Source organism: Ornithorhynchus anatinus, chromosome X1, assembly GCF_004115215.2.
Source record: "Ornithorhynchus anatinus isolate Pmale09 chromosome X1, mOrnAna1.pri.v4, whole genome shotgun sequence".
NCBI lineage: Eukaryota > Metazoa > Chordata > Mammalia > Monotremata > Ornithorhynchidae > Ornithorhynchus > Ornithorhynchus anatinus.
In genome coordinates, this window is record NC_041749.1 from 16,053,917 (window position 1) to 16,079,270 (window position 25,354).

The window sequence follows — 25,354 nt, forward strand, 5'->3', positions numbered from 1 at the left end:
ACACTCCTATAAAAATTATCGTCTGCCTAAGGCAAGTCGAGCTGGAGAAGCAGTGGCTAATGAAAAAAACATGGGCCTGGGAGTCAGAGAACATAGACATTAATCTTGGCTCGAATAAGTATCTGCTGTGTGACCTTGGGCAAGTCTCTTAACTCTCTTTACCTCAGTTCCCTCCTATATAAAATGGGAATTCAGGGAGTCAGTTAATTGTATTTATTGAGTGCTTACTGTTTACAGAGTACTGTACTAAGCACTTGGGAGAGTACAATATAACAATATAACAGTCACATTCCCTGTCAATACCCGTCTTCCTTCCGACTTAGATTGTGAGCCCCATCTGAAACAGGGCTGATGTCTGTTCAAATTATCGTGTCTCTTCCCCAGCATTTCGTACAGTGCTTGGTACAAAGAAAGCACCTACATATTATTATTATTAACAACCCCAATGTAGTAAGAAAAGATTACTAAGTGAGCTTTGTTATATAGATCTGGCTAGATCCAAGTAGAGAGAGAACTAACTAGCCCTCCATTTTAGTTCCAAATGTCATTTCTGGAAGTCTCAAGGTCTGGAAGGGTCTGGAAGAATCTGGGTACTTGTTACAGGGCCACCTGTGTGATGTTATAAGACAGTAAAAGTCCTGACAGAATGACCCTCAAGGGACCAGCCACAACTGTACATAATCACAAAAGCTAGACACTGAATACCTAATTCTAACAGTCTAAGACAAAATCTTTAAAAAAAGATGCTTTAATACCTGATAAAGAGTAAAACACCTTTCAAACTGGCTAAAAAGCAATCCAGAGTTCTCAATCCCAAATCCCATCCGCCTGATCCGGAAACCCTAGATTGAAGACAGCTGGGCAGGAACCCTGTCTACTACTGTATTGCGTGAATTGCTCTGCACATAGTAACTGCCGAATAAATACCATTGATTGATGAAACCATCATCATAATTAATGGTATTTATTTAGCACTTTCTATATGCGGAGCACTGTACTGAGCACTTGGAAGAATACGATGGAGTTGGCAGACACATTCCTGCCCACAGTGAGCTCATAGTCTAGAGGAGCCAGCCTGTCATCCCCATGGCCTGTATCGGGTCAGGGTTGGAGTTGGCAAAAGAACCCCTCCAGTAACCCTCTATTTCCTCAGCTTAATAATAATAATAATAATAATAATGTTGGTATTTGTTAAGCGCTTACTATGTGCCAAGAACTGTTCTAAGCACTGGGGTAGACACAGGGGAGCCACTTGGGGCTCACAGTCTTAATCCCCATTTTACAGATGAGGTAACTGAGGTACCGAGAAGTTAAGTGACTTGCCCAAAGTCACGCAGCTGACAAGTGGCCGAGCCGACATTCGACCTCTGACTCCAAAGCCCGTGCTCTTTCCACTGAGCCACGCTGCTTCCAACTAATCCTGGATTTATTCCCCTGACTCTCCTTTCTCCAGAATATCAAATCTCTGTTGTAATAAAAACTGCTTTTGGAGAATATGCCTCATTCATGAAGCTTTGAACTCCTGAGAAACAATTAAAAAGAGAAAAAAATAGGAGAGCCAGCAAGAATAACTTCCCGGCATGCAATTTCTCCCCAGCAAGTAAATCCAGAACTCGGCTGGAAGTGAAACTCTGTGGAGGAAATAATGAGTGGAGTTTGGGATTTTGGAACTTTATCTTCAATTGTTTCTTATTCTGGAATTAGTTATCTGAACTGAGCTAGCAGGCTTTTTCTGGGAGAATAGTAAAATGTGTTCTGAAACGTATTGGCTAGCGGCTGAGGTGTTTGTTATAAAGGGAGTTTGTTGAATCTGGGGAGCAGCAGGGCCAGATTGTCCCGGAAACACTGGATATTTGCTCGAGGGCCTTCCAGGAAGGCCATCAGTCAAAGGTAATGGTGAGTATTTGAGCGCCTACTGAATGCAAAACACTAGACTAAGCACTCAGGGGAGTCCAGTAGAAGCAAGACGTCTTCCCCGCCCTCTAGGAGTTCAGACTCTAATCAGGAAGGTAGACAAAAGTTATTCACAAAAAGTTGGGGCAGGAAGAAAAAGAAGAATGTAGCACAAAGCAGTACAAATATGTCAGGATGAAATAGCTGAACACATAATCGACTACGCAAATAAATATACCTATGCGCACAGGTGCTGGGGTTAGAAATTATGGGCCTAGGAGTCAGAGGACCTCAATTCTAATACCGACTCTGGCACTCAACTGCTGTGTGGACCTTGGGCAAGCCACTCAACTTCTCAATGCCTCTGTTTCCTCATCTGTAAAATACAGAGCCATTTCCTGTTCTCCCTCCTACTTAAAACGTGAGCCCTGTGTGAGACAGGAACTGTGTCCAACCTGATTGTCCGGTACCTCTCCCAGATATTGTTCAGCTTCTGTTCAGCCATTTCATCCTGACATATTTGTAATGCTTCCTGCTAGATTCTCCTCCTTCCTCCCGCCCCAACTCTTTGTGAATAACTTTGGTTTGCCTCCCTGCTTAGACTGTGAACTCTTTGAGGGTGGGGAGGATGGCTTGCTTCTGCTGGACTCCCCCAAGTGCTTAGTTTAGTGCTTTCCACTCAGCAGGCACTCAATACATCTCACCAATGACCCCTCGCCCGTGTCTTCCCTCTGGGCTCGAACACCCTCCCTCCTCAAATCTGACAGTTATTTTCCCCGCCTTCAAATCCTTATTGAAGGCACATCTCCTCCAAGAGGCCTTCCCTGACTAAGCCCCCCTGCCTTTCCCTCTTCTCCCACTCCCTTCTGCATCACCCTGACTTGCTCCCTTTATTCACCCCCTTCTCCCAGACCCTCAGCACTATTTTACATATTTTTTATTTATATTAATGTCTGTCTCCCCCTCTAGACTATAAGCTCATTGTGGGCAAGGAATGTGCCTATTTAGTATTATATTGTACTCTCTCAAGTGCTTAGTACAGTGGTCTCAGTAAGTGCTCAATAAATACTCTTGAATGAATGAATGAAGATTGTTGGGCATATAGTAGATGCTTAAAAACCACAATCGCTATCATACCTATATGCCAAGTGTGACTGTTGGGTGGAAAGCCTCAACTCTTTTTCAGGAAGACTGGGGAGAAAAGGTGGATAGCTACAGCACCTCACAGCGTGGCTCAGTGGAAAGAGCCCGGGCTTTGGAGTCAGAGGTCATGAGTTTGAATCCCAGCTCTGCCACTTGTCAGCTGTGTGACTGTGGGCAAGTCACTTAACTTCTGTGTGCCTCAGTTACCTCATCTGTAAAATGGGGATTAAGACTGTGAGCCCCAGGTGGGACAACTTGATTCCCCAGGGCTTAAACAGTGCTCTGCACATAGTAAGCGCTTAACAAATACCAACATCATTATTATTACTCTCCCACCCAGAATGGCATCACCCAGGATTCCTGGAAGTGGCTCCCTGGGACTATCCGCTAGGAGGCTTGGCAGCCTGGGAATTTGTACAACCTGGTGATCAGAGGCAGCCCAACTCCAGGAATGATGGTGAGGCCTGTCCTGGGGTGTCTGGGGAATCCTAGAAAGGCTGTTTTCCTGGAAGTCTTGCTCTGCTGCCCAAACGGACAAGTAGCAGTGACAACAGAGGGGACAGTAGTCTCACAAGGAGTTGGAGGAAAGGGGCAGTTAATTTGGAGAGCAATACCCACCCCCACCATCGTTCAGCCCCGCCAGTCATCCCCCAGACCAGACCTGAAGCAGATGCCCCTGAGAAACCTGCCCCCAAGATCCGGCGTGAACTACGCAGGCATTTCAACTGTTCACGCATCAGTTAACGGTAAATGCTCAGGACCTAAGGGAGGTGGAGTGATTCAAAACCAACAACCACTTCCGATTCGCAATGAAGTCTAAGACAAATGAAAATCACTGGGGTCAGCGGGGGTCGTCTTGCGGAAGAGGTATGAAGAATCGGATATCTCTTTGTGCAGCAGAAACTGGCCTGTTTCCTTGGAGTTTGTGATTTCGAATTTTTTACCTGTAATGCGAGAGCCAATAACCTACCTTGTTTATAATCTCAGCCTCAACACACTTGATCCATCCCAGAGCTATTCCTCCAAACGAAAAGGAAATAGCCAGGCCAATTAACAACTTAATCACTCTTAGGAGCCCCTTATAACTTAAACTCAGGATAAACACACTCAGCGGGGAGAGGGAGCACCAGGAAACAGGGGGAGAGGAAGAGAGGGGGAAGGAGGGGCTCGTTCTCCAGCTTTGGTGTTTGACAGAATCACATGTAGAATGTGAACTGTCCTGATGGATCAATCCATCATATTTATTGAGTGCTTACTATGTGCAGAACACTGTATAAAGCGCTTGATAGAGTACAGTACAAAAGAATTAGCAGACACGTTCCCTGCCCAGAAAGAGCTTTAAAGTATAGAGGGGCAGAAGGGTCTGTGGCCAAGGACACTGGGGCTGAGAATCAGGAGACAAGGGTTTGAATCCTGGCTTTGTCACTTTGCAGCCTTGTGAAACCCACCCGCTCGGTCGGGTTGTGCCATCACCAACTTGATGGTTTATTGCTCAACAAACACTGAGCTGAAATCTACCTCGCCCAGGCTCTGGGAGAAACAGAGGGTAACATCTCCTGAACAAATATATTCCAGGGGCTGAGAGTAGCAAAAAGGGTTGGACTCAGATGTGGAAAAGGGTGCTGGTGTGGGGCCAGAAAATGTCACCTAGTACCCTCCCACCACTCCAGCGCTGCAGAACCATTTCCTGAGTGGCCAAAGAAGAGTTGTGCAGATTGAGAAACACACACACACTTTGTTTCAGGAGTAATACAACCCAAATGACAGGAGAGGGGATTGAAGAGCTGAAATGGTTATTCTCTAGCTGTGGATGTATGTTCAGAGGAATCCAGGCCCAAGAAAGATCAGGACAGCTCTTTTTCTCTATTTGATCCTTCTTAATGCAGGGCCAGGTGTTCAGCAAGGGGCCAAGTCCTCTTAAACCAGAATGGGTCAAGACCAGCCCCACCATTACTTCTACTTTATCATATGCGTCCACGCACTGAGATGTGTGTTCTTCCCACAGCAGGTAGTCAATAAACACTAATGCAAAGATGAAAATGTCCAAATCCATTCAGGATGAATATGAACCCATATATTAATTAGAATACTTTGGGGGCGCTTGTGAACCAAGCACTCTACTACGCACTTCGATGAGTACATTAAACAGTACATTAGACACGACCCCTGCCCTCAAAGAGCTTACAAACTAGTGGGGAAGACAGACATTAAAATAAATTGCAGATAAGGGAAGGAGCAGAGGAGAAGGATATGGACATAAGTGCTGTGTGGCTGGGGGTGAGGTGAGAAGTAACAAAAATCCGGAGAAAGAGTACTCTGTTTAAACTAAACTCTGAAACAGATATGGGATTTCAGAAAGGGATAAGCCATGGGTCCCTGGCTGAATCTGTTTCCCTGGGTGCTCTTCAAACAAGTGTCAACCTTTTGCTCCAGTCAATCAGTGATGTTTACTGAGCACTTAGTGTGAACAGAACATAGTACTAAGCACTTGGGAGAGTACAACAGAATGAGAGTACAATACAACCGATTTGGTACACGTGTGCCCTGCCCACAAGCTGTTAATGGTTAGAAGGTGAAACAGACATTAGAGGAAATTGAAGATACGTACGGAAGCGCTGTGGGACTGAGGATGGGGCAATATCAAGGGCTTAAAGAGTACAGATCCAAGGCATGGAGAGATGTCACCCTGCAGAGTCTATGCCTGATTCTTCTATTGTCCTCTCCCAAGCACTTGGTCCAGAGATGGGCACGCAGTTAGCACTCGATAAATACCATGGATTGATTGACTGAGCAGCTAAAACCTGACGATATGATGGCGGTACCTTGCTTTAGGAAGGAAAGCTACTCTAGACTGCAAGCTCACTGTGGGCAGGGAATGTGACCGTCAACTCTCCCAAGCGCCCAGAACAGTGCTCTGAATCTAGTAAGAGCTCACCAGAACCATCGATTGATTGATCGATTGATTACTCCCAACACTATTCTAGGTGGGTGTTGATAGGGCAGTTGAGGAGAAGATTGGGTCCTTTTCCCTAAACTTGGTCAAAGCAACACCTGGAAGGAATTTTAGATTTCTTGAGCACCCCAACTAGGGTAGGTGCTCTAGAGCTGCCTATAGGGAACAAAGGCATGGAATTTGACAGCCTAAAGAGACAAGATAGATGCCTTTGTTTGGTTATAAAGCTCCTGCTCTTTGGGCCCTATTTCTTTTTAGCATCAGGGGAACAGAGCAGCGGTTTGGGGATGATGTCATGGTGAGGCAGCCTCCTCCTTTCCATCTGATTGGTTAGGGCCACTCAAGGAGCAAGGGCTTTGGAGGCAAGTTTGGAATGTCGAGCTCTGGTGTCAACCCCCAGGTGTCTGAATCCTGAAAGAAATATCTGCTCAGGGAAGCAGCATAGAAAGACCATGGACTTGGGTTCTCATCTTGGCTCTACCAGTTCATTCAGTCGCATTTATTGAGCGCTTACTGTGTGCAGAGCACTGTAAGCGCTTGCCTGCTGTGTGACCTAGGACAAGTCTCTAACTTCTCTAGGCCTCAGCTCCCTCATCTCCAAAATGGGAATTCAATATCCTACTTGACTGTGAGCCCCATGTGAGCCATCCTACTTGGACTGTGAGCCCCATGTGAGACCTGATTATCTTGTACCTTCCCCAGCGTTTAGAAGAGTGCTCGGCACGTAGTAAATGCTTAACCAATACCAGTATTATTATTATTATCCCCTTTTGCCTCCTCCCTCCTGGGAAGTAAGTTTCTGCCACCAATCGTGATAAATCTCTCTCCAATATCCCACCTGGAAATACCTCCCGGAGATGAGATAATGGCATTTCAGTGGTCAGCCTTCTATGGGGGTCAAAATCCCTGGGGAATCTCTGAAGGATGAAGTGTGCTATATAAATGTAAATTAATTTAGTACTGAAACTAGAATATTATAGATTGCCTTAAGGGGATTTCCACTCCTCTTCTGTCCCCCAAATCCCTCCACAAAGTGGAGAACCGCTTCCCGGAAGGAGTTTAATCCCTGTGTGCTCTCCGTCTCCAAGGTCCTAAAAAGATTCCATTTCAAAGAGCTGCATGGAGTCTAGTTAACAGGATTAAGGCCAGAAGACAGCAATCCTCGCCTTAGTTAAGGGGGTTGGAGTCACACCAGCAGATCCTTTAAAAAGAGATCCAGAGGAAAGCTCGCCTCTGGTTTGGACCTAGGGCTCTCGATGGCTCGCTCCCCAGTTCGCCCCGAGTGAGGCAAGCCTTAGTTGTTCTCTGCAAGGGAGCCAGAAGGGCCGAAACCATCTGTCCCACCTTCCCGGTGCCCTTTGCCATCTCAGCCGCTCTGCCAGCGTCTCCCCCCTGCCCTCCCGCCTTTCCCGGGCGGTGGGGACCCGTGGAGATGAGCGCTGGCCCTGCTGACAAGATATTGTTCCTCTTCCCGGTTGGGTCAAGAGAGGGAGGGAGGGAGGGAGGTGCCCCGAGAGCATCTGAGCCTCGCCGGGGCCCACCGCAGCCGTCTCCGCCACCGCCTCCAAAGTGAAGCTGTTCAGCTGCCCGTCGCCTGCCGGACAGCACAATGTCCCGGCCCACCCGGGCCGGGGCCGGGGCGGAGGGAACTGTGTGAATTCGGGAGTTCGCCGGTGAATGGCCCCACATCTGATGTGCATTTATCACTGGGGGACGGTTGGGGAGAGTCGGGGGGGCGTGATGTGGGCAGGGGTGGAGGGTGTTTAATGCACCCCTGCCACTACCCAACAGTTTGCCCTAAAGAGCCTTTTACCGGCACAAAAGGATAGGGTCAAAAGTAAATTGACCCCTGACAGAATGTACAATTATTAGAAAGAGGCAGCACACGAGCAGCTGCTGGATCCCCACTGGCCCTGTACCGTCCCTCCGAGAGTTCGAATATGAATAATCAACCGGAGATTGTCTTCCCCACCTCTACCCCGGCCCCCCGCCCCCGTTCCCCCCTCCCCCCCCACCCGGTTTCGGGCAGGATCTATTACTTTTCTCCGGGAAGAATTATGGTCCTCCGGAGCAGCTGCCATAATTGTGTCCCTATTGTGATGAAGACCTCCTCTCCGCCACCCGGCCCCCGCCGCCCTCCCCACAAGTGGCCATTGTAGACAGGGAGTCCGGTCATTATATGTCCCAACTGATGCTTTCTGGACCCAGCTGCCTAACTGCTGACACCCGGAGAGTGAGGGAGGGAAAGATGGGGGGTAGGGGCGGGGGACGGGACACGGTGGGGGGCGGGGGAGAGCCCCGCGTCTGGGAGACGGGACTAGGACAAACCAGACCTTCTGCATAAGTCAAGCCGGGAACAAACAAGGCTTTATCAGTCCTGCCGAAGAGACGCCCATCTCTTTTTGAAGTGGCGGCTGGGGTCTGGGCAGGAATCGCTTTTCCTCCTTCGGCCCAGGCAAACATCCTTCTTTAGATATGCGACATGCTCATTATCTCTGCCCCATTTAATGATTTTTGATTGAAGGGTGGCGGCTGGGATGCCAAGAGGGCTAGTTAGGCAGGCTCCGCGCTGCTAGCCCTTCAAGAAAGGCTTCCCTTGTGCCGGCCGGCCTAAATTGGGAATTTCTTAACAGGGTCCGCTTGTTCTTAGAGGCGGATAAGGACCGAGCGTGAAATTCTTAATTATGCAATAAATAGAGAGTGGGGTGTCAGCAGATGTAGTCGGTAGCCATGGCGACTGAAGTCACATGCCCAAGAGAGCTGGGACTAAACGTGGGCCTCGGGCTCGGGCCTGAGTGACAGCTGAAGAATCCTACAAAGCTTGTAAACCAGATTAATTAGCTGACTAATTATTTCATAGCGTTAATGTAACTAAAAAATAAAAACACTCTCATCTCTCTCCCAAACGGAGACGCTCCTGCACGAAGGGGCAAGACAGCGAACGTGGAAAATGGGTCCCGTGCCTCCGTGACATCGGTTGGAGGGATGAAAACCTCGAGGGCCATCCCACGCCTGAGAAAATTCGATTAACTCTGAGACTTTGAAAACAACCCAGAGAACTTGGTTTCCACACATGCTCACTCCCCAGCCCAAAACAATTGAGTGTCCAACACACTCAGAAAAATGAAACATGTTCAGACAGCCCTTGGGCAGTGACCGTTCAACAGATCTTCCTCACAAACGAAGAGGAACAAATGCAATCAGTCCCCACCGTCAGACAACTTCAACATCACTCGCTAGGTCTTGCTTTGCTGATTTTCACCACTGAGGAAGATCCCAGAAGGATCTACCCGGAGATAATCCGATCCCAAGGCTACTCTCTGAGGGGCATCCTGAAAGGGCCTCACGGACTCATCAGGGAGTATTTAAAAATAAACCGAGCACTTGAATTCTAAGATGTTCTGGTCCTCTTTGCCAATGAAAAGGATTTCTGCCCAGTTCGAGCAAAGCGGCGCCACTGAGCGAATGCCTTGAGAAAAGGTCAGTCAGCGGTGGCCTCAAAATGCTGGGTGGAAGCTTAACATTCTTAGTGGAGGGTTAACATTCTTAGCTCCATTTTCCAGAAGAGGAAACCGAGGCAAAGAGAAATCCAAATAACTAACCGCAAGTCCCAGTGGAAACCATCAATGCAAGCTGTGAGTTCCCAAAATCAATCCCACCTGGATACTCTTTTTCCAATGCTCTGCATAAGTGTTCAGTAAATATCATCACTCCTACTGCTTGGACTGCCTTTTGCTTCTCAGAGCACCGCCAGTGCATGAGGAAATTAAGCCAAGGGAGGACTAAGTCTGCCCACTACTAGCAAATTCGGTGTGGCGTCCGCCGCCCCAGGCTACTGATTCTGACCGGAGCCCGTCTCTCCCACTACTGGTGGGGTGACCGAGGCTAGGGAGAGCCTTCTCCTTCTCTTGTCTTTTTGGAGGCGTCCATTCCATAACCTGGTAGGCAGCGCGCTCTAGTGGAGAGAGAGCTGGTCTGGGACCCCGGACACCTGGGTTCTTCCAGCCCCCAATGAGCCTCTAACTCTTCGGCTGCCCTTCAGCTGCCTCCCTCCCTCTTCCCCCTTCTCTCTGGGGACCCTGATGTGGACGGTATGAAAATAAAACACTTTTCAGAGGGCGGATGAGAAGAGCTAGGACAGACCATTTAGACCTCACCCGGTCGAATGGAAGGGGGTCAGTTTTAATAGGGGTCGCTCTGAACATACCAAGTCAGCCATGGAAATAAGCACGGACCCAGAGTCTGAAAGAAATCAAATCAAAGCAGCCAAAATAGGAAATCAGGCACAGGGCCTAAAAGAAATTTCATCTGTCTTCTTTCTTTCCTCTTTGAAGTTTGGTTTTTCACAGGAGACTGTGTTAGTGAGGGATCACTGGACAGGTGGGTGGATGAATGCGAATTTTAATAAAATCTGAAAATAAACTCATGTCCTGGCCACAGTATTCACAACTTTCTGCTCCACGTTCAGTAGGTGATGCTCTTTGAGGGCAGGGATCGTGTCTGCTTAATTTGTACTCTTCGAGTGTTTAGTACTGTGTTCTGCACACAGTAGGAGCTCAATAAATATCACTGATTGATGGTAACGATAGTGGGCTAGTGGACATTTCTTCAGCCTCACAATTTTTGAACCTTTTTACCGGAAAATCTTATTTATGCCAGAATTCAGACTGAGAGCTTCCAAAGCATTACTTTTCAGTAGTTTATTTGTTTTAGAAACTTATAATCACTCATGTGAGAGGACTGTCACATTGGTTATCATTTTCACTATAACACTATTTCACTATTAACACTTAACACTTCAGCACTTATTATGGGCTGAACTCTGTTCTAAGCGCTGGAGAGGATAGAAGTTCAACAGGTCGGCTATAGCACTAGACCCACATGGGGCTGAGGAAGAACAGGCATGGACTCCCTCCTTTTACAGATGAGGAAACTGAAGCATACAGAAGTGACTCGCCTAATGTCTCACAGCAGGCAGATGGTAGGGTCAGAATCAGAACCCAAGCCCGCCACTCCCGGGCCCATGCTCTTTCCACTAGGCCACGCTTCTCCTCCCGGTTGTCTATGCGCTTGGATCTGTGACCTATGGACACTTGACATTCACCCCACCCCCAACCCCACAGCACTTCTGTACATATCTTGAAATGATTTATTATAAATTACTTATTTAATCATATTAATGCCTGTCTCTCCCTCTAGACTGTAAGCTCATTACGGGCAGGGAACGTGTCCGCTTATTCTTTTGTATTGCACGCTCCCAAGTGTTTAGAACAGTGCTCCGCACGTAGTAAGTGTTCAATAAATACTACTGATTGATTGGTTGTGGGTATGGCCATCGGAGAGGCACGAGGCATCCATCAACTGGGGTCCTGGCAGCTAGGGCACAGGGGTCCCCCACCAGAGTCACCCTAGCTGGGCACAAGATGGAGAATCGAGCCCAGTCATCTATCCCTATTCTTCCATTCATTCGTTCGTATTTATTAAGCACTTACTGTGTGCAGAGCACTGTACTAAGCATTTAGGAAAGTACAATACTACAGTAAACAGTGACGGTCCCTGCACACAACAAGCTCGCAGTCTAGAGACGGGGGAGGCAGACATCAATACAAATAAATAAAATCACCGATATATACTTAAGTGCTGTGGGGCTGGAAGACGGGGGAGATGAGCAAAGGGAGTAAGACAGGACGATGCAGAAGAGAGAGAGGGAGACGAGGAAAAGTGGGGGTTAGTCTGGGAAGGCCTCTTGGAGGAGATGTGCCTTCAATAAGGCTTTGAAGGACCATTCCCAGGGTCGTGCCCTGCCTGTAGTCCAGTGTGCTGCAGGGATTCTTGCCATGTGGCTCCCAAGTGACTCTGCAGAGTAGACCATTATGCTCAAAATGTCCAAGTGACCCGGCCACCAGGAGCCACCCTCCCCTAGGACCAAAAAGCAAAAACCTGGAGGGACAGAGAGCTGATAGGACCTGCTATTCTCCTATTACAACCAGTCCACACTTCACTCCTCTAACTTTAACCTTCTCATTGTACTTCCATCTCCTCTATCTCAACAAAGACCTCTCACCCACTCACTGCCTCTGGCCTGGAACGCCCGCCTCTTCAAATCCGGCAGACAATTACTCTCCCCTCCTTCAAAGCCTTATTGAAGGCACACATGTCCTCCAAGAGGCCTTTCTTAGCTAAGTCCTCCTTTCCTCTTCTCCCTCTCCCTTCTGCATCACCCCGACTTGCTCCCCTCCCAGCCCCACAGCACTTACGTACATATCTGTAATTTATTTCTTCATATTAACGTTTTCTCCCCTTCTAGACCATAAGCTAATTGTAGGCAGGGAACGTGTCTGTTATTTGGTACTCTCCCAAGTGCTTAGTACAGTTCTCTGAGCACAGTAAGCGCTCAATAAATATGACTGACAGGTCAGACATGGTCACATGGGATAGGGTCGGTAAAGTGTTTAAAGGAGTTCCAGGCAGTCAACTTGAGTCTCCACCTTCTACTCTCTCCCATGCTGCTGCTGGCCGGCACAGGTGAGTTTTGATTTGTAGTAGCTGGCCTTCCACTCGCTAGCCACTGCCCAGCTAGGAATGGAATGGACAGGCCTCTTCCTGACTCTCCGTCTTGTAGTCGAGACTGGTAGAGTATTAGAAACTCTCCAGCTGTGACCCTGAGAGGGGGTGCCTCACTTACCTTGTCTGGAAAGTGGGGATTGAGACTCTGGGTCCCACAGAAAAGAGGGACTGTGCCCAACCAAATTATAATAACAATCACATTATTATTATTATCATTACAGAGCACAAAGAAAGCGCTCAATAAATAGGATTGATTGATGGATGCATTGATACCACACTTACCCAGAAAGGTGAGACGTCTCTCTGGGCTATTAAGAAACCAGTCACAGCCCTTGTCGTGACTGAGAGTTGGGAGAGACTGCAAGGGCCGGCCCCTCCTCTTCCCACAGGTGACCAGGACGTCAACGAAAGGTGGCAGGTCCGAGTGTACGACCAGCAGGTAATCTCCAGAGGTGAAGTGGTCAAATGTCGCTGAATACTATAGGAGAGATGGAGAGATGTCACCAAAATAATGTCTGGTTTTAATTATCTGGTATTCTTTTTTTAAAGGTACCTACTATTATTATTAATAACCATAATAATAATGATGAGAATGATGGTATTTGTTAAGTGCTTACCATGTGCCAGGCACTGTGTTAAGTGCTGGGGTGGATACAAGCAAATCGAGTTGGACCCAATCCATGTCCCATGTGGGGTTCATAATCTCAATCCCCACTTTACAAAGGCAGTAACTGAGGCACAGAGGAGTGAAATGACTTCCCCAAGGTCACGCAGCAGACAAGTGGCGGAGATGGAATTAGAACCCATGACCTTCTGATTCCCAGGTTCTGTGCTCTAATCATTCCAGCGTATTCATTGAATGCTTACTGTGTGCAGACCACTGTACTAACGCTTGGAAAGTACAATTCAGCAATAAAGAGAGACAATCCCTGCCCACAACGGGCTCACAGTCTAGAAGGGGGAAGACAGACATCAAAACAAGTAAACAGGCATCAATATCGCTTACTATGTGCCAAACTCTGTATTAAGCATTCGGGTAGATACAAGCTAATCAGGTTTGTTAACTTCTCTGTCCTACATGGGGCTCAGATTCCAAGTAGGAGGAAGCAGGATCCTTCAGAGGTAGATACAAGCTAACGAGGTGGGCCACAGCTCCTGTCCCACATGGGGCTTACAGTCTTATTCCCCAGATGAGAAAACGAAGTCCCGAGAAGTGAAGTGATTTGCCCAAGGCCACACAATGGACATGCGGTGGAGCCAGAATTAGAACCCAGGTCCTCTGACCCCCCCGGTCGTGCTCTGTTCATTCATTCAATAGTATTTATTGAGCGCTTACTATGTGCAGAGCACTGTACTAAGCGCTTGGAACGAACAAGTCGGCAACAGATAGAGACGGTCTCTGCCGTCTGACGGGCTGACGGTCTAATCGGGGGAGACGGACAGACGAGAACGATGGCGATAAATAGAGTCGAGGGGAAGAACATCTCGTAAAAACAATGGCGACTAAATAGAATCGAGGCGGTGTACATTTCATTAACAAAATAAATAGGGTAAAGAAAATATATACAGTTGAGCGGACGAGTACGGTGCTGAGGGGATGGGAAGGGAGAGGGGGAGGAGCGGAGGGAAATGGGGGACCACGCTGCTTCTTGAGGATGGTCAGGAATAAGTAAGATCTTCAGAGAAAAGCAATGAATTGACCACCGCTCCATCGCTACCCAGAGAAAGTTTAAAGGAAGTGAGGCGGTTGTGTCCAGAGGACTTCCTTTAGGCCTTCAGAGGGCTAGCTTGCCAAGACGGCTGACTAGATGCCCCTCTTTCACGAGGGCCAAACCAAAGGAAACTGGCTTGTAGCATGCATGGCCTAGTGGGAAGTGCAGAGGCCTGCAAGGCAGAGGACCTGGGTTCTAAGTCCAGCTCTGCCAGGTGTGACCTTGGGTAAGTCACTTCACTTCTCTCTGCCTCTATTTCCTCATCTGTAAAATGGGAATTCAACACCTGTTCTCCCTCCCCTATTGACTGTGAGCTCCATGTGAGACAAGGACTGAGTCTGACCTGATTATCTTGTTTCTACCCCAGGGCTCGTATGGTGCTTGATACTTAATATATAGCACAGCTACGATTATTAGATAGAGAAGGTTGGGATGATGGCTAGAACTGCACTGGATCAGCGCTTAGTACAGTGCCAGGCACAAAGTAAGCGCTTAACAAATACCATCATTGAATTAATTACATTAATGAGTTACCCAGGAAGCAGGGGAATGAATTTTCATGGCAAGAAAGAACAGATATTATCTCTCCTTGATGGTAGCAAACATTCACTTTCTTGGAAGTGGGACTGAACTAGATAAGGCTCTTTCCAGCTGGAGAGAGTCCCTGTGGGAAGGGAACGTGTCTACCGACTGTTTTACATTTTTAGGGAAGTAGCATGGCCTAGTGGATACAACACGGGCCCGGGAATCAGAAGGACCCTGGCTTCCAATCCCAGCTCTGCCACTTGTCTGCTGTGTGACCTTGGGCAAATCATTTCATTTCTCTGTACCTCTGTTACCTCTGTAAAATGGAGATTAAATCTAGGAGGCCCATGTGGGACAGCGACTTTTTCCAACCTATTTGCTTGTATCTACCCCGGCACTTAGAACAGTGTTTGACACATGGTAAGCATTTAACAATACCATCATTATTATTATCACTGTACTCTCCCAAGTGCTTAGTACAGTGTTCTGCACAAAGTAAGCACTCGGTGAATACCACTGCTTCTCTATCCCGTCTTTTTTCCTGCCTGCCCCAAATAGTACAATGGTAATAATAATAATAATAATAACTGTAGTATTTGTTCAATTTTTTTTTATTTTACTGAATTTATTAAGTGCCTACTATTTTCCAGGCAGTCCGCTAAATTATTAATGGTACTGTTAAGTGCTTATGATGTACCGAGCACTTCTGAGGTGCTAAACAGGTTGAACATAGCCCCTGTCCCACATTAATCTAGAGTCTTAATCCCCACTTTACAGTTGAAGTATCTGAGGCCCAGAGAAGTGAAGTGACTTGCCCACGGTCACCCAGTAGACAAGAGGGAGACTGTGAGCCCGTCACTGGGCAGGGATTGTCTCTAACTGTTGCTGAATTGTAAATTCCAAGCGCTTAGTATAGTGCTCTGCACATAGTAAGCACTCAATAAATACTACTGAATGAATGAACCCAGATCCTTTTGGTATGGTATTTGTTAAGTGCTTACTATGTGCAAAGCACTGTTCTAAGCGCTGGAGTAGGTACAAGGTAATCAGATTGCCCCACGTGGGGCTCACAGTCTTAATCCCCACTTTACAGATGAGGTAACTGAAGCACAGAAGTAAAGCGACTTGCCCAAGGTCACAGAGAAGACAAGCGGGGGAGTCAGAATTTGAACCTATGACCTTCTGACTCCCAGGCCTGTGCCCTATCCACTAGGCCACACTGATAACCCTACACGGCATTATAAATAAATAAATTGTGGTATTTGTTAAGCGCTTACTATGTGCCAAGCACTGTTCTAAGCACTGGGGGATACAAGGTGATCAGGTTGTCCCACGTGGGGCTCACAGTTTTTTTTTTTAATCCCCATTTGACAGATGAGGTAACTGAGGCACAGAGAAGTTAAGTGACTTGCCCAAGGTCACACAGCTGACTAGCGGCAGAGCCGGGATTAGAACCCGTGACCTCTGACTCCCAAGCCCGCGCTCTTTCCACTGAGCCACGCTGCTTCTAAGGTACAAGGTTATATCCACCCCAGCGCTTAAACAGTGCTTGGCACTCAGTAAGCACTTAACAAATATCATAATTATTCCCAATATTATGATCACCTTGTATTTATCCCAGAGCTTAATACAGTGCCTAGCACATAGTAATTACTTAGCAAATACCATAAAAAAATCCTCCAACTGCATGTAAGAGCTGTATGAAATATATAATTACACACTAAGTCTGCCTAATAAGTTCGGGAGTCTTCAGAGAGAGCAGAGCTGTTGAATTTCCTTTTCCCAGGGTAAAACTGAAGTACTTTTTGGGCAGACCCGACAGAGGTGAATATGTGCATTATTTCAGTCGTTCAACCATATTTAATGTGCGCTTCCCGTAAGCAGAACACTATTAAAGGCGTGGGAGAGTGCAATATGATGGAGTTGGTAGATACGTTCCCTGCCCACAGTGAACATTTTTGTACACATTTATTACTCTATTTTATTAATGATGAGTATATATCTATGATTCTATTTATCTAGTTTGATGGTATTTTTGCCTGTCTGCTTGTTTTGATTTGCTGTCTCTCTCCCCCTTCTAGACCGTGGGCCCGTTGTTGCTTAGGGCTTGTCTCTGTTGCCAAATTGTACTTTTCGAGTGCTTAGTACAGTGCCCTGCACATACTAAGCGCTCAATCAATACCACTGAATGGAGGGGTGAATATTAGAAAGAGAAAGGTTCAAAGGGAAAAGAGGAGACGTGCAAAGGTATTTTGGAAAGGGCCCAACATCCATTTTCGCTTCTGACCTCAGTTGCATTCTTCTGGGTGACCACGGGGTGGCACTGCAGCAAATCGGGAATCCCCGGGGAAAACCCATTCATTCATTCATTCATTCATTCATTCAATAGTATTTATTGAGCGCTTACTATGTGCAGAGCACTGTATTAAGCGCTTGCAATGTACAATTCGGCAACAGATAAAGACAATCCCTGCCCACTGACAGGCTTACAGTCTAATCGGGGGAGAGAGAGGAATATAAACAAGACAACTTGATCACAATAAATAGAATCAAGGGGCTGTACACCTCATTAACAAAATAAATAGGGTAATAAAAATATATACAAATGAGCACAGTGCTGAGGGGATGGGAAGGGAGAGGGGAAGGAGCAGAGGGAAAGGGGGGGAAGGGGGCTTAGCAGAGGGGAGGTGAAGTGGGGGCAGAGAGGGAGCAGAGGGAAAAGGGTTAGGGAATTCTCTGGCTATCATTGCTACCATGGCTAATTTGGCTACTGAGCTGGGCCTGCTGATGAAACCCATCAAGATCAGCTGAAAATACCTCCGACCTGTTCCTCGGGGAACTCCCCTTCATTTAAAACTCAACTCCAAAATGCTCCCAATGGTAAACTGAAGTTTGGACAGATTGGGAGGTTTTTATTAATAATAATAATAACACTAATAATAATAATTTTGGCATTTGTTAAGCACTTAACTATGTGCCAGGCACTGTACTAAGCGCTGGGGTAGATACAAGCAGACCGGGTTGGACACAGTCCCTGTCCCACGTGGGGCTCACAGTTTCAATCCTCATTTTACAGATGAGGTAACTGAGGCCCAGAGAAGTGAAGTGACTTGCCCAAAGTCACACAGCTGACAAGTGGTGGAGTCGGGATTAGAACCATGACCTCTGACTCCCAAGCCCGGGCTCCTTCCACCGAGCCACATTTAAAGCACAAAGCAAGTGTTGGCGGTGTGACCTTGGACAAAGTCATTCATTCAATCTTATTTATTGAGCAGAGCACTGTACTAAGCACTTGGAATGGACAATTCGGCAACAGATCGAGACATTCCCCGCAAATGACTTCCCTTCTCTGGGCCTCAGTTTCCTAATCTGCAAAATGGGGATTAAGGCTGCGAGGGACACGGACTGTGTCCGATCTGATTAGTTTGCATTTACTCCAGTGCTTAGTACAGTGCCTGGTATATAGCAAGAGCTAAACAGATACCATAAAAAAACCCCACCTTGATTCCTCCAGTGAAGGGGAGAGGTGCCAAGAGAGGAGAGCAGGATTTGAGGGAGCAGGACAAAGAGTGTCTTCCTGTCACTCTCTCCATCTTGCTAAATGTTTCCCCATCTGCCCTCCCTCACCCTCCTGGGATCTGATTCTTTTCCAGTGAAAAACAGCAAAATCTATTCAGTTCATGACCTGAATATCACACTGGGGCTTGGGCAGGGAATAGGCCTACCAACTCAACAGAGTTGCACTCTCCCCAGCGCTTAGTACAGTGCTCTACAAACGGTAAGCGCTCAATAAATACCATAGATTGATCCCAAGAAGTCGGTTCAAATTGGAGCCAAGCTTGGCTGGCCTCCTGTGGGGCAGGTGAGTTGGGGTGACCTCAGGGTACGTCGTGGAACTAGTAGCAAGCCTCTCTTCGAAGCATCTTAGTTATCACATTTATCTTCCCAACTCAAGTGAAAGGCATATGATCCCTATTTCACCGGTGAAGGACCTGAGACCCAAAGAGATTCAAAGCCATGCAGCAAGTATGCGATAGTGGATCAAGTGGATGGGGAAGGGAAAGGTGATCATTAATTTGTCTATCCTGTGACTAATGGACTCCTCCCCCCCTTGATTATTTTGCGGGCTCTTAGCCTCAATTGCTCTTCAATATGCTTGGCTAGGGAGAGTATCACAAGGGCTGGGGCTAGGTTGGAAATCAATTAATCAGTGAATTGTATTTATTGAGGACTAATGTGTGCAGAATACTTTACCAATAAAATCAGAAGACATGATCCCTCCTTTCAAGGAATTTGCAATCAGGCTGGCGAGACAGATATTAAAATAACTTAGACGTAGGGGACGCTACAGAGTATAAAGATAATAATAATAATAATTGTGATATTTGTTAAGCACTTACTGTGTGCCAGGCATTGAATGAAACACTGGGGTGGATACAATCAAATCCTGTTAACACAGTGCCTGTCCCATATGGTGCTCGCAGCCCCAATCCCCATTTGACAGATGAGGTAACTGAGGCCCAGAGAAGGAAGGGACTTACCCAAGGTCGCAGAGCAGACAAGAGGCGGAGCCGGGTGGGATTAGAACACATGACCTTCTGACTCTCAGCCCCGTGTACTATCCACTACACCACGTTGCTTCCCGATATGTACTTCCGTGTTGTGGAGATGGGAAAGCACTTAAAACCCAGGTTACCTGGAGACTTCTGTTGACACAAGGGGTGGCAAATCGCAGGGTGTAGGTCTCCTGCCCCTTCAACAGAGCCATCCAGCCATACAGGTTGGATAATGTGTCGGGCACATAATTGACAGTGGTGTTCCTGTGGCTGCTGTCCGTCACTGTTAAATCACACATCACATCTGGAGCTTTGTCTCTACAAAGAGGAGAAGGAAGTTTTTTTTGAATGGTATTTGTTACCCCCTTACTATATGCCAGGCCCTGTACTAAGCACTGGGGTAGATACAAGATAATCGGGTAGGTCAGAGTCCCTGTCCCACAAGGGCTCACAGTCTTACTCCCCATTTTAAAGATGAGGTAACTGGGGCACGGAGAAAATAAGTGACTTGCCTAAGGTCACACAGCAGAGAAGTGTTGGAGCTGGGATTAGAAACCGGGTCCTCTGACTCCCAGACCTGTGCTCTTTCCATTAGACCGTTGTCCTATCATGGGTTATTTGCCAGTCTTCCATCAGTCAATCAGTGGTATTTATCAAGTGCTTATTAAGTGCAGAGCACTGTTCTAAGTAGTTGGGAGAGTACAATATAACTGAATTGGTGGATATGTTCCCTACTGACAACAAGCTTGAAGTCTAGAGCTACTGTCTCCGTCCAGCCGTTTCAGAGTTTTCTCATTCTGGCTCCCCCAGCCCCCTCCTCTGTGAATTTCCATAATCACGACCCAGCTTGAACTTCTCCTTACTGCTGTTTCTTCTGTCAAGGTGATGGTGGTCACCCTCCCAGGTCTAAGGAAGTTCAGGGGATACCTCGTCTTAACGACCAATCATGCATTAACCCTGCCCCGACGGGTCCAAGTTGGGAACACTCTCTCGGCTTGTTCGCCACTAATAAATGTCACCTTAATGAGGTCATATGGGCCAGGGCTAGGTACTATTAATTAAACAAACGCCCGTGGCCACAGAACTGTGTCAGGCTAGCCGGGTCAGCTCCCGGAAACACATTAATACTGGTAATAAGGTATTCCTGCAGAGCAGTGATCGAAACTTGAGGTCTGACACAACTAGACTCTAAAGCGCAACTCGAGAATCTCGTGATTGAGTTCTCCACTCTGGGGAAAAACAAGAGACCAACTGGATCTCACCGGAACTTCCAAGACAGTGGAGATGCATTCTCTCTGCCCACCACTCTTAGTAGAGGAGCAGAGGATTTGCAGATCGACAAACAAGGCGACGGTGTCCCTCGTTGCCAAATTATCAGTGATCACTTCAAGTCGCTGCTCCCCATTTTTTTTATGGTATTCGTTTAGCACTTTCATGTGCCAGGCACCGTTCTAAGCGCTGGGGCAGATGCAAGGTAATCAGATGGAACACAGTTCCTGTCCCACATGGGGATCACAATATTAATCCGCATTTTAATCCTCATCTGTAAAACGGGGATTAAGACTGTGAGCCCCACGTGAGATAACCTGATTACCTTGTATCTATCCCAGCGCTTAGAACAGTGCTTGGCATATAGTAAGTGCTTAACAAATACCATAATTATTATGATTTTCCAGAAGAGGTAACTGAAGCACAGAAAAGTGAAGTGAGTTGCCCAAGGTCACACAGCAGACAAGTGGTGGAGCTGGGATTAAAACCCAGGTCCTTCTGACTCCCTGGCCTGTGCTGCTTCTCCCTGCCTGCTATTCTGTGAAGTTACATAGAGAGAGAAACTGAGGAACAGAGAATTGAAAGGACCAACTCATAATGATCCAGCTGAAGAATTTCAATTCCAATTCAAATTCTTCAATTTGCGACCAATCTTTCTCCTTTTATATGCACATAATATAAATAGCATTCTAACGGAGGATAATACTAGTAATAGTGAGTTCTATTCATAATAATAATAATTGTGGTATTTGTTAAGTACTTACTATGTGCCAGGCACCGTACTAAGCAATAGGGTGGATACAAGCCAATTGGGTTCGACACAGAGTCCTTGGCCAACATAGGGCTCCCAGTCTCGATCCCCATTTTACAGATGAGGAAATTGAGGCACAGAGAAACGAAGTGGCCCGCCCAAGGTCACACAGCAGACAAATGGGGATTAGAACTTGGATCCTTCTTACTCCCAGGCCCATACTCCATCCATTAGGCCACACTGCTTCTCTGTTCATGTTCCCGTTCAAGTGTAGCTAAAGAAATGTTTTCAAACCCACTCTGTGTGAACAGATAGAGTCATTTACTCTACTGATGGGCCGGTTATATTATAATCATTAATATAATATTATCATTATTATTCAAAGTAAAACAAAGCTACCAACCCCATGTCCTGGGTCTAAGAGGAATCAGTGTTGGCTTATTGGAAATCTGTCAGTAGTAATAGTATATATTAAGAGCTTACTGTGCTTACTGTGTACAGAGCACTGTACTAAATGCTGGGGAAAACACTGGGAACTACATAGGGTCCCTGTTCCTCATGGGGCTTGAAATCTAAAAAGTAAGGATAAAGGGATCCTGAAAGAATGGATCATTCTTGCTGCCCTTTTCCTTTTGTGCTTGTCCTTCTCTCTGCCTGATAGGAATGCCCCAAAGATGCTGTAAGTCATGGCTTATTGCCGCTCCCAGGAATGGGGAAAGGAGGAAAGTGGAAAGCGGGAGGGAAGAGTGAAAGGTATTAGGAGCAGGGTCACTGTGAATGTGCTGCTTTATACAGACTTTCCTTGAGCTTGGTGACTTCTCACTTCACCTGCACGATGCCCATCCCACCCTGCTGGGTATCAATCGATCAGTCACAGTCTTTAAACGCTTACTGTGTGCAGAGCACCGTACCGAGTGCTCGGGCCACTATAATAGAGCACAGTTGGTGGTCACGTTCCCTGCCCACAACGAGCTTGCAGTCTGGAGGACGAGTACCCCGAGCCCCTTACCTAGATTGTGATCCCCTTGAGAGCCACGGATGGTGTCCAACCCGATTATCCCAGGGCTTAGTATTGTGCTTGGAACCTAATAAGTGCTTAGCAAATACCACTACTATCATTAATGTCATCCCCAGAGCTTTTTCCCACATCAACCCAAAACAGGGGGAGCCGACTCTAAGAAAGGATAGGTAAAGGCCCCAAGTCTGATAAATATCCCGGAATGCACTGGTCAGAAATCCCCCTGCTTTGGGAAGACTCAGGCTCCAAATTCTCTCGGTAAAACCCTCTGTGTTCCACCCCCTAAAGAGATGAAAGGAGTAGAAAGAACTTAGGATGGTTGGAGACGAAATAAGAGACTTCCTGTCAGATTTTGTCTCCAACTGTAACTGAACCCTGGGGAAGTTTACAAAATAACTTGAAACTCCACTCCTTTCTGCCCTGCCTCTTTGCATTTTCCTTTCTTGGCTTCTGAGCTCCACTCCCGACTCTGTGAGCTCGAGGAGGACATCAAGCCAGACCAGGTACCTGAGTGTTATTCAGTGATATTTACTGAGCTCTTACTGTGCTAAGCACTTGGAAGAGTACAAAAGAAAAATAAAAAGACACATTCCCTGCCCACAGTGAGTTTAGAGTCTAGGGGATTCTCATCATCCTCTCCCCCAACCCCCTGGTCTGGAGAGTGAACCAGGACTGCTATGGCCCACCCATTGGTGGTGGAAATACTGCTCCTTCCCCCCTCAACCAGGGCACTGCTCACGACAGCCATCAGCAACAGTAGCAGTGCCCAGAGTGGGCAGGAGGTGGATCAGGCAGGAAAAGGAGAAGCAGCGTGGCTCAGTGGAAAGAGCACGGGCTTTGGAGTCAGGGCTCATGAGTTCGAATCCCAGCTCTGCCACTTGTCGGCTGTGTGACTGTGGGCAAGTCACTTAACTTCTCTGTGCCTCGGTTCCCTCATCTGTAAAATGGGGATTAAGATTGTGAGCCCCACGTGGGACAACCTGATTCCTCTATGTCTACCCCAGCGCTTAGAACAGTGCTCGGCACATAGTAAGCGCTTAACAAATACCAACGTTATTAAAAGGACCCCTCATCCCTGTCAGGTGCCAGAAAAGGGCAAGGCTCCTGGATACGAGCACACGGACAACTTCCAGCCCGGCCCAGAAGACAGACCAAATGAGAGGGAAGGGGAAGGAGCCATGCTGTCACTTCAAGCGTGGACTAGTGGATAGCAAAAGGACCTGGTAGTCGGAGGACCTTGGTTCTAATCCTGGCCCTACCTCTCGCCTGCTGTGTCGCCTTGGGTGAGTCACTTAACTTCTCGGTGCCTCAGTTTCCTCATCTGGAAAATAGGAATTAAATACTTGTTCTCCCTCATACTTAATGATTCTGGTATTTGTTAAGCGCTTACTGTGTGCCACACACTTTACTAAGCACTGGGGTACATACAGGCAAATCGGGTTGAACACAGTCCCTGCCTTACATGGGGCTCACAATCTTAATCCCCATTTTACAGATGAGGTGACTGAGGCACAGAGAAGTGAAGTGATTTGTTCAAGGTCACAACAGCAGGCACGTAATGGAGCCGGGATCAGATCTCAGGCTCTAACTACTAGGCTATGCTGCTTCCTAGACTGTGAGCCCCTTATGGGACAGAGACTGTGTCAGGCCTGATTATCGTGTATCTACCTGAGCCCTTAATTCAGTGCTAGAAATATAGTAAGAGCTGAACAAATACTATAATTCATCATTATCATCATGATAGAGTTACGCTGGGAAATATTTGGAGGTCTAGTCATGGTCAGCCCTCTGGATTCTCTATCATGATCAATGGCATGTACTGAGTGCTTACTGCTTGCAGAGCACTGTACTAAGCACTTGGGAGAATAAGGGTAGACACAATCCCTGCCTGCATTGAGCTTAAAGCCTATAGGGGAAGACAGACATTCATGTCAATAATTTATAATATAGAGTTCAAAGATACGTACAGAAGCATTGGCTGTCACAGGAGCAGATAACAAAATGACTAATTAGACCTTGCAGGAAGCTAAGAGGTTGACTCACTACCTTTGTAACAGGAAAGGACAAAGGCCTTAAAATTCTCTTGAGGGGAGAGGAGGGGGCACGGACACCAAAATCTGGCTCTTTCCTGGCTCTAGTACTGGCTCTGAGAATCAAGTTCCACATGGTAAGAAGTCTCTCTGTCACCTAAACTCATGGAACGGTAAGTCAGGTAAGTTGGGCATCGATGATCTGTTCTGGGATTTTCTTGCTTAATTCTTAAATTTGGAATTTTATTTCTCCATTCAAATTTCCTTTCTACATTCTTGGCAATTGTCTCTCCAATTTCAAAATGATTTGTTGGCATAGATGTTTAATCGGAGTTTAACAATTCCTCAAAAGATTCAGGCAGAGTTTCCTTTTGGATTCTGGCCAGATTTCCCATTTCCTTCATGATTTTTGAATGCCTGGATTCTCCCCCCCGGCCCCCTCCACTTCAAAGCCTTATTGAAGGTACGTGTCCTCCAAGAGGCCTTTCCTAAGCCCTCTTTCCTCTTCTCCCACTCCCTTCTGTGTTGTCCTGACTTGTTCCCTTTGTTCATCCCCTTTCCCAGCCCCACAGCACTTATATACGTATCTGTAAATAATTTATTTTGTCAATGTCTGTGTCCCCCACTCTAGACTGTAAGCTCTGAGGGCAGGGAACCTTTGTGTCTATTGTTTTATTGTACTCTCCCAAGCTCTTAGTACAGTGCTCTGCACACAGTAAGCACTCAAAAGATATGAATGAATGATGGGCTCCTCCTACTTCTCTTTAACAAGGAGGTTCAACTGTCAATATGAGTGAGTCTAACAATTTTCCCCAACATAGGGCATTTCTCCAGGGGGACACCTGATCTCTGATTTGCTCCAGCATTCTAGAGGAGATAGGAGAATCTGGTCCATCTCACTCTTTGGCTTCCCTGGGTGGCCTTTCACAAGAAATCA

At 46.9% G+C, this 25,354-nt stretch overlaps 1 protein-coding gene across 7 annotated transcripts in view; it reads right to left on the minus strand.

Moving 5' to 3' along the window:
* PKHD1 (PKHD1 ciliary IPT domain containing fibrocystin/polyductin) overlaps positions 1-25,354 on the minus strand; it is a 344,877-nt gene that overhangs the window by 134,529 nt on the left and 184,994 nt on the right. For all 7 annotated transcript variants that reach the window (XM_029050691.2, XM_029050690.2, XM_029050688.2 and 4 more), the window contains 2 exons: positions 19,490-19,667; positions 12,839-13,034 (listed from right to left, as the gene is read on the minus strand). In XM_029050691.2, the coding sequence (XP_028906524.1) occupies positions 12,839-13,034; positions 19,490-19,667 (374 nt within the window). The remainder of the gene's footprint in view (positions 1-12,838; positions 13,035-19,489; positions 19,668-25,354) is intronic.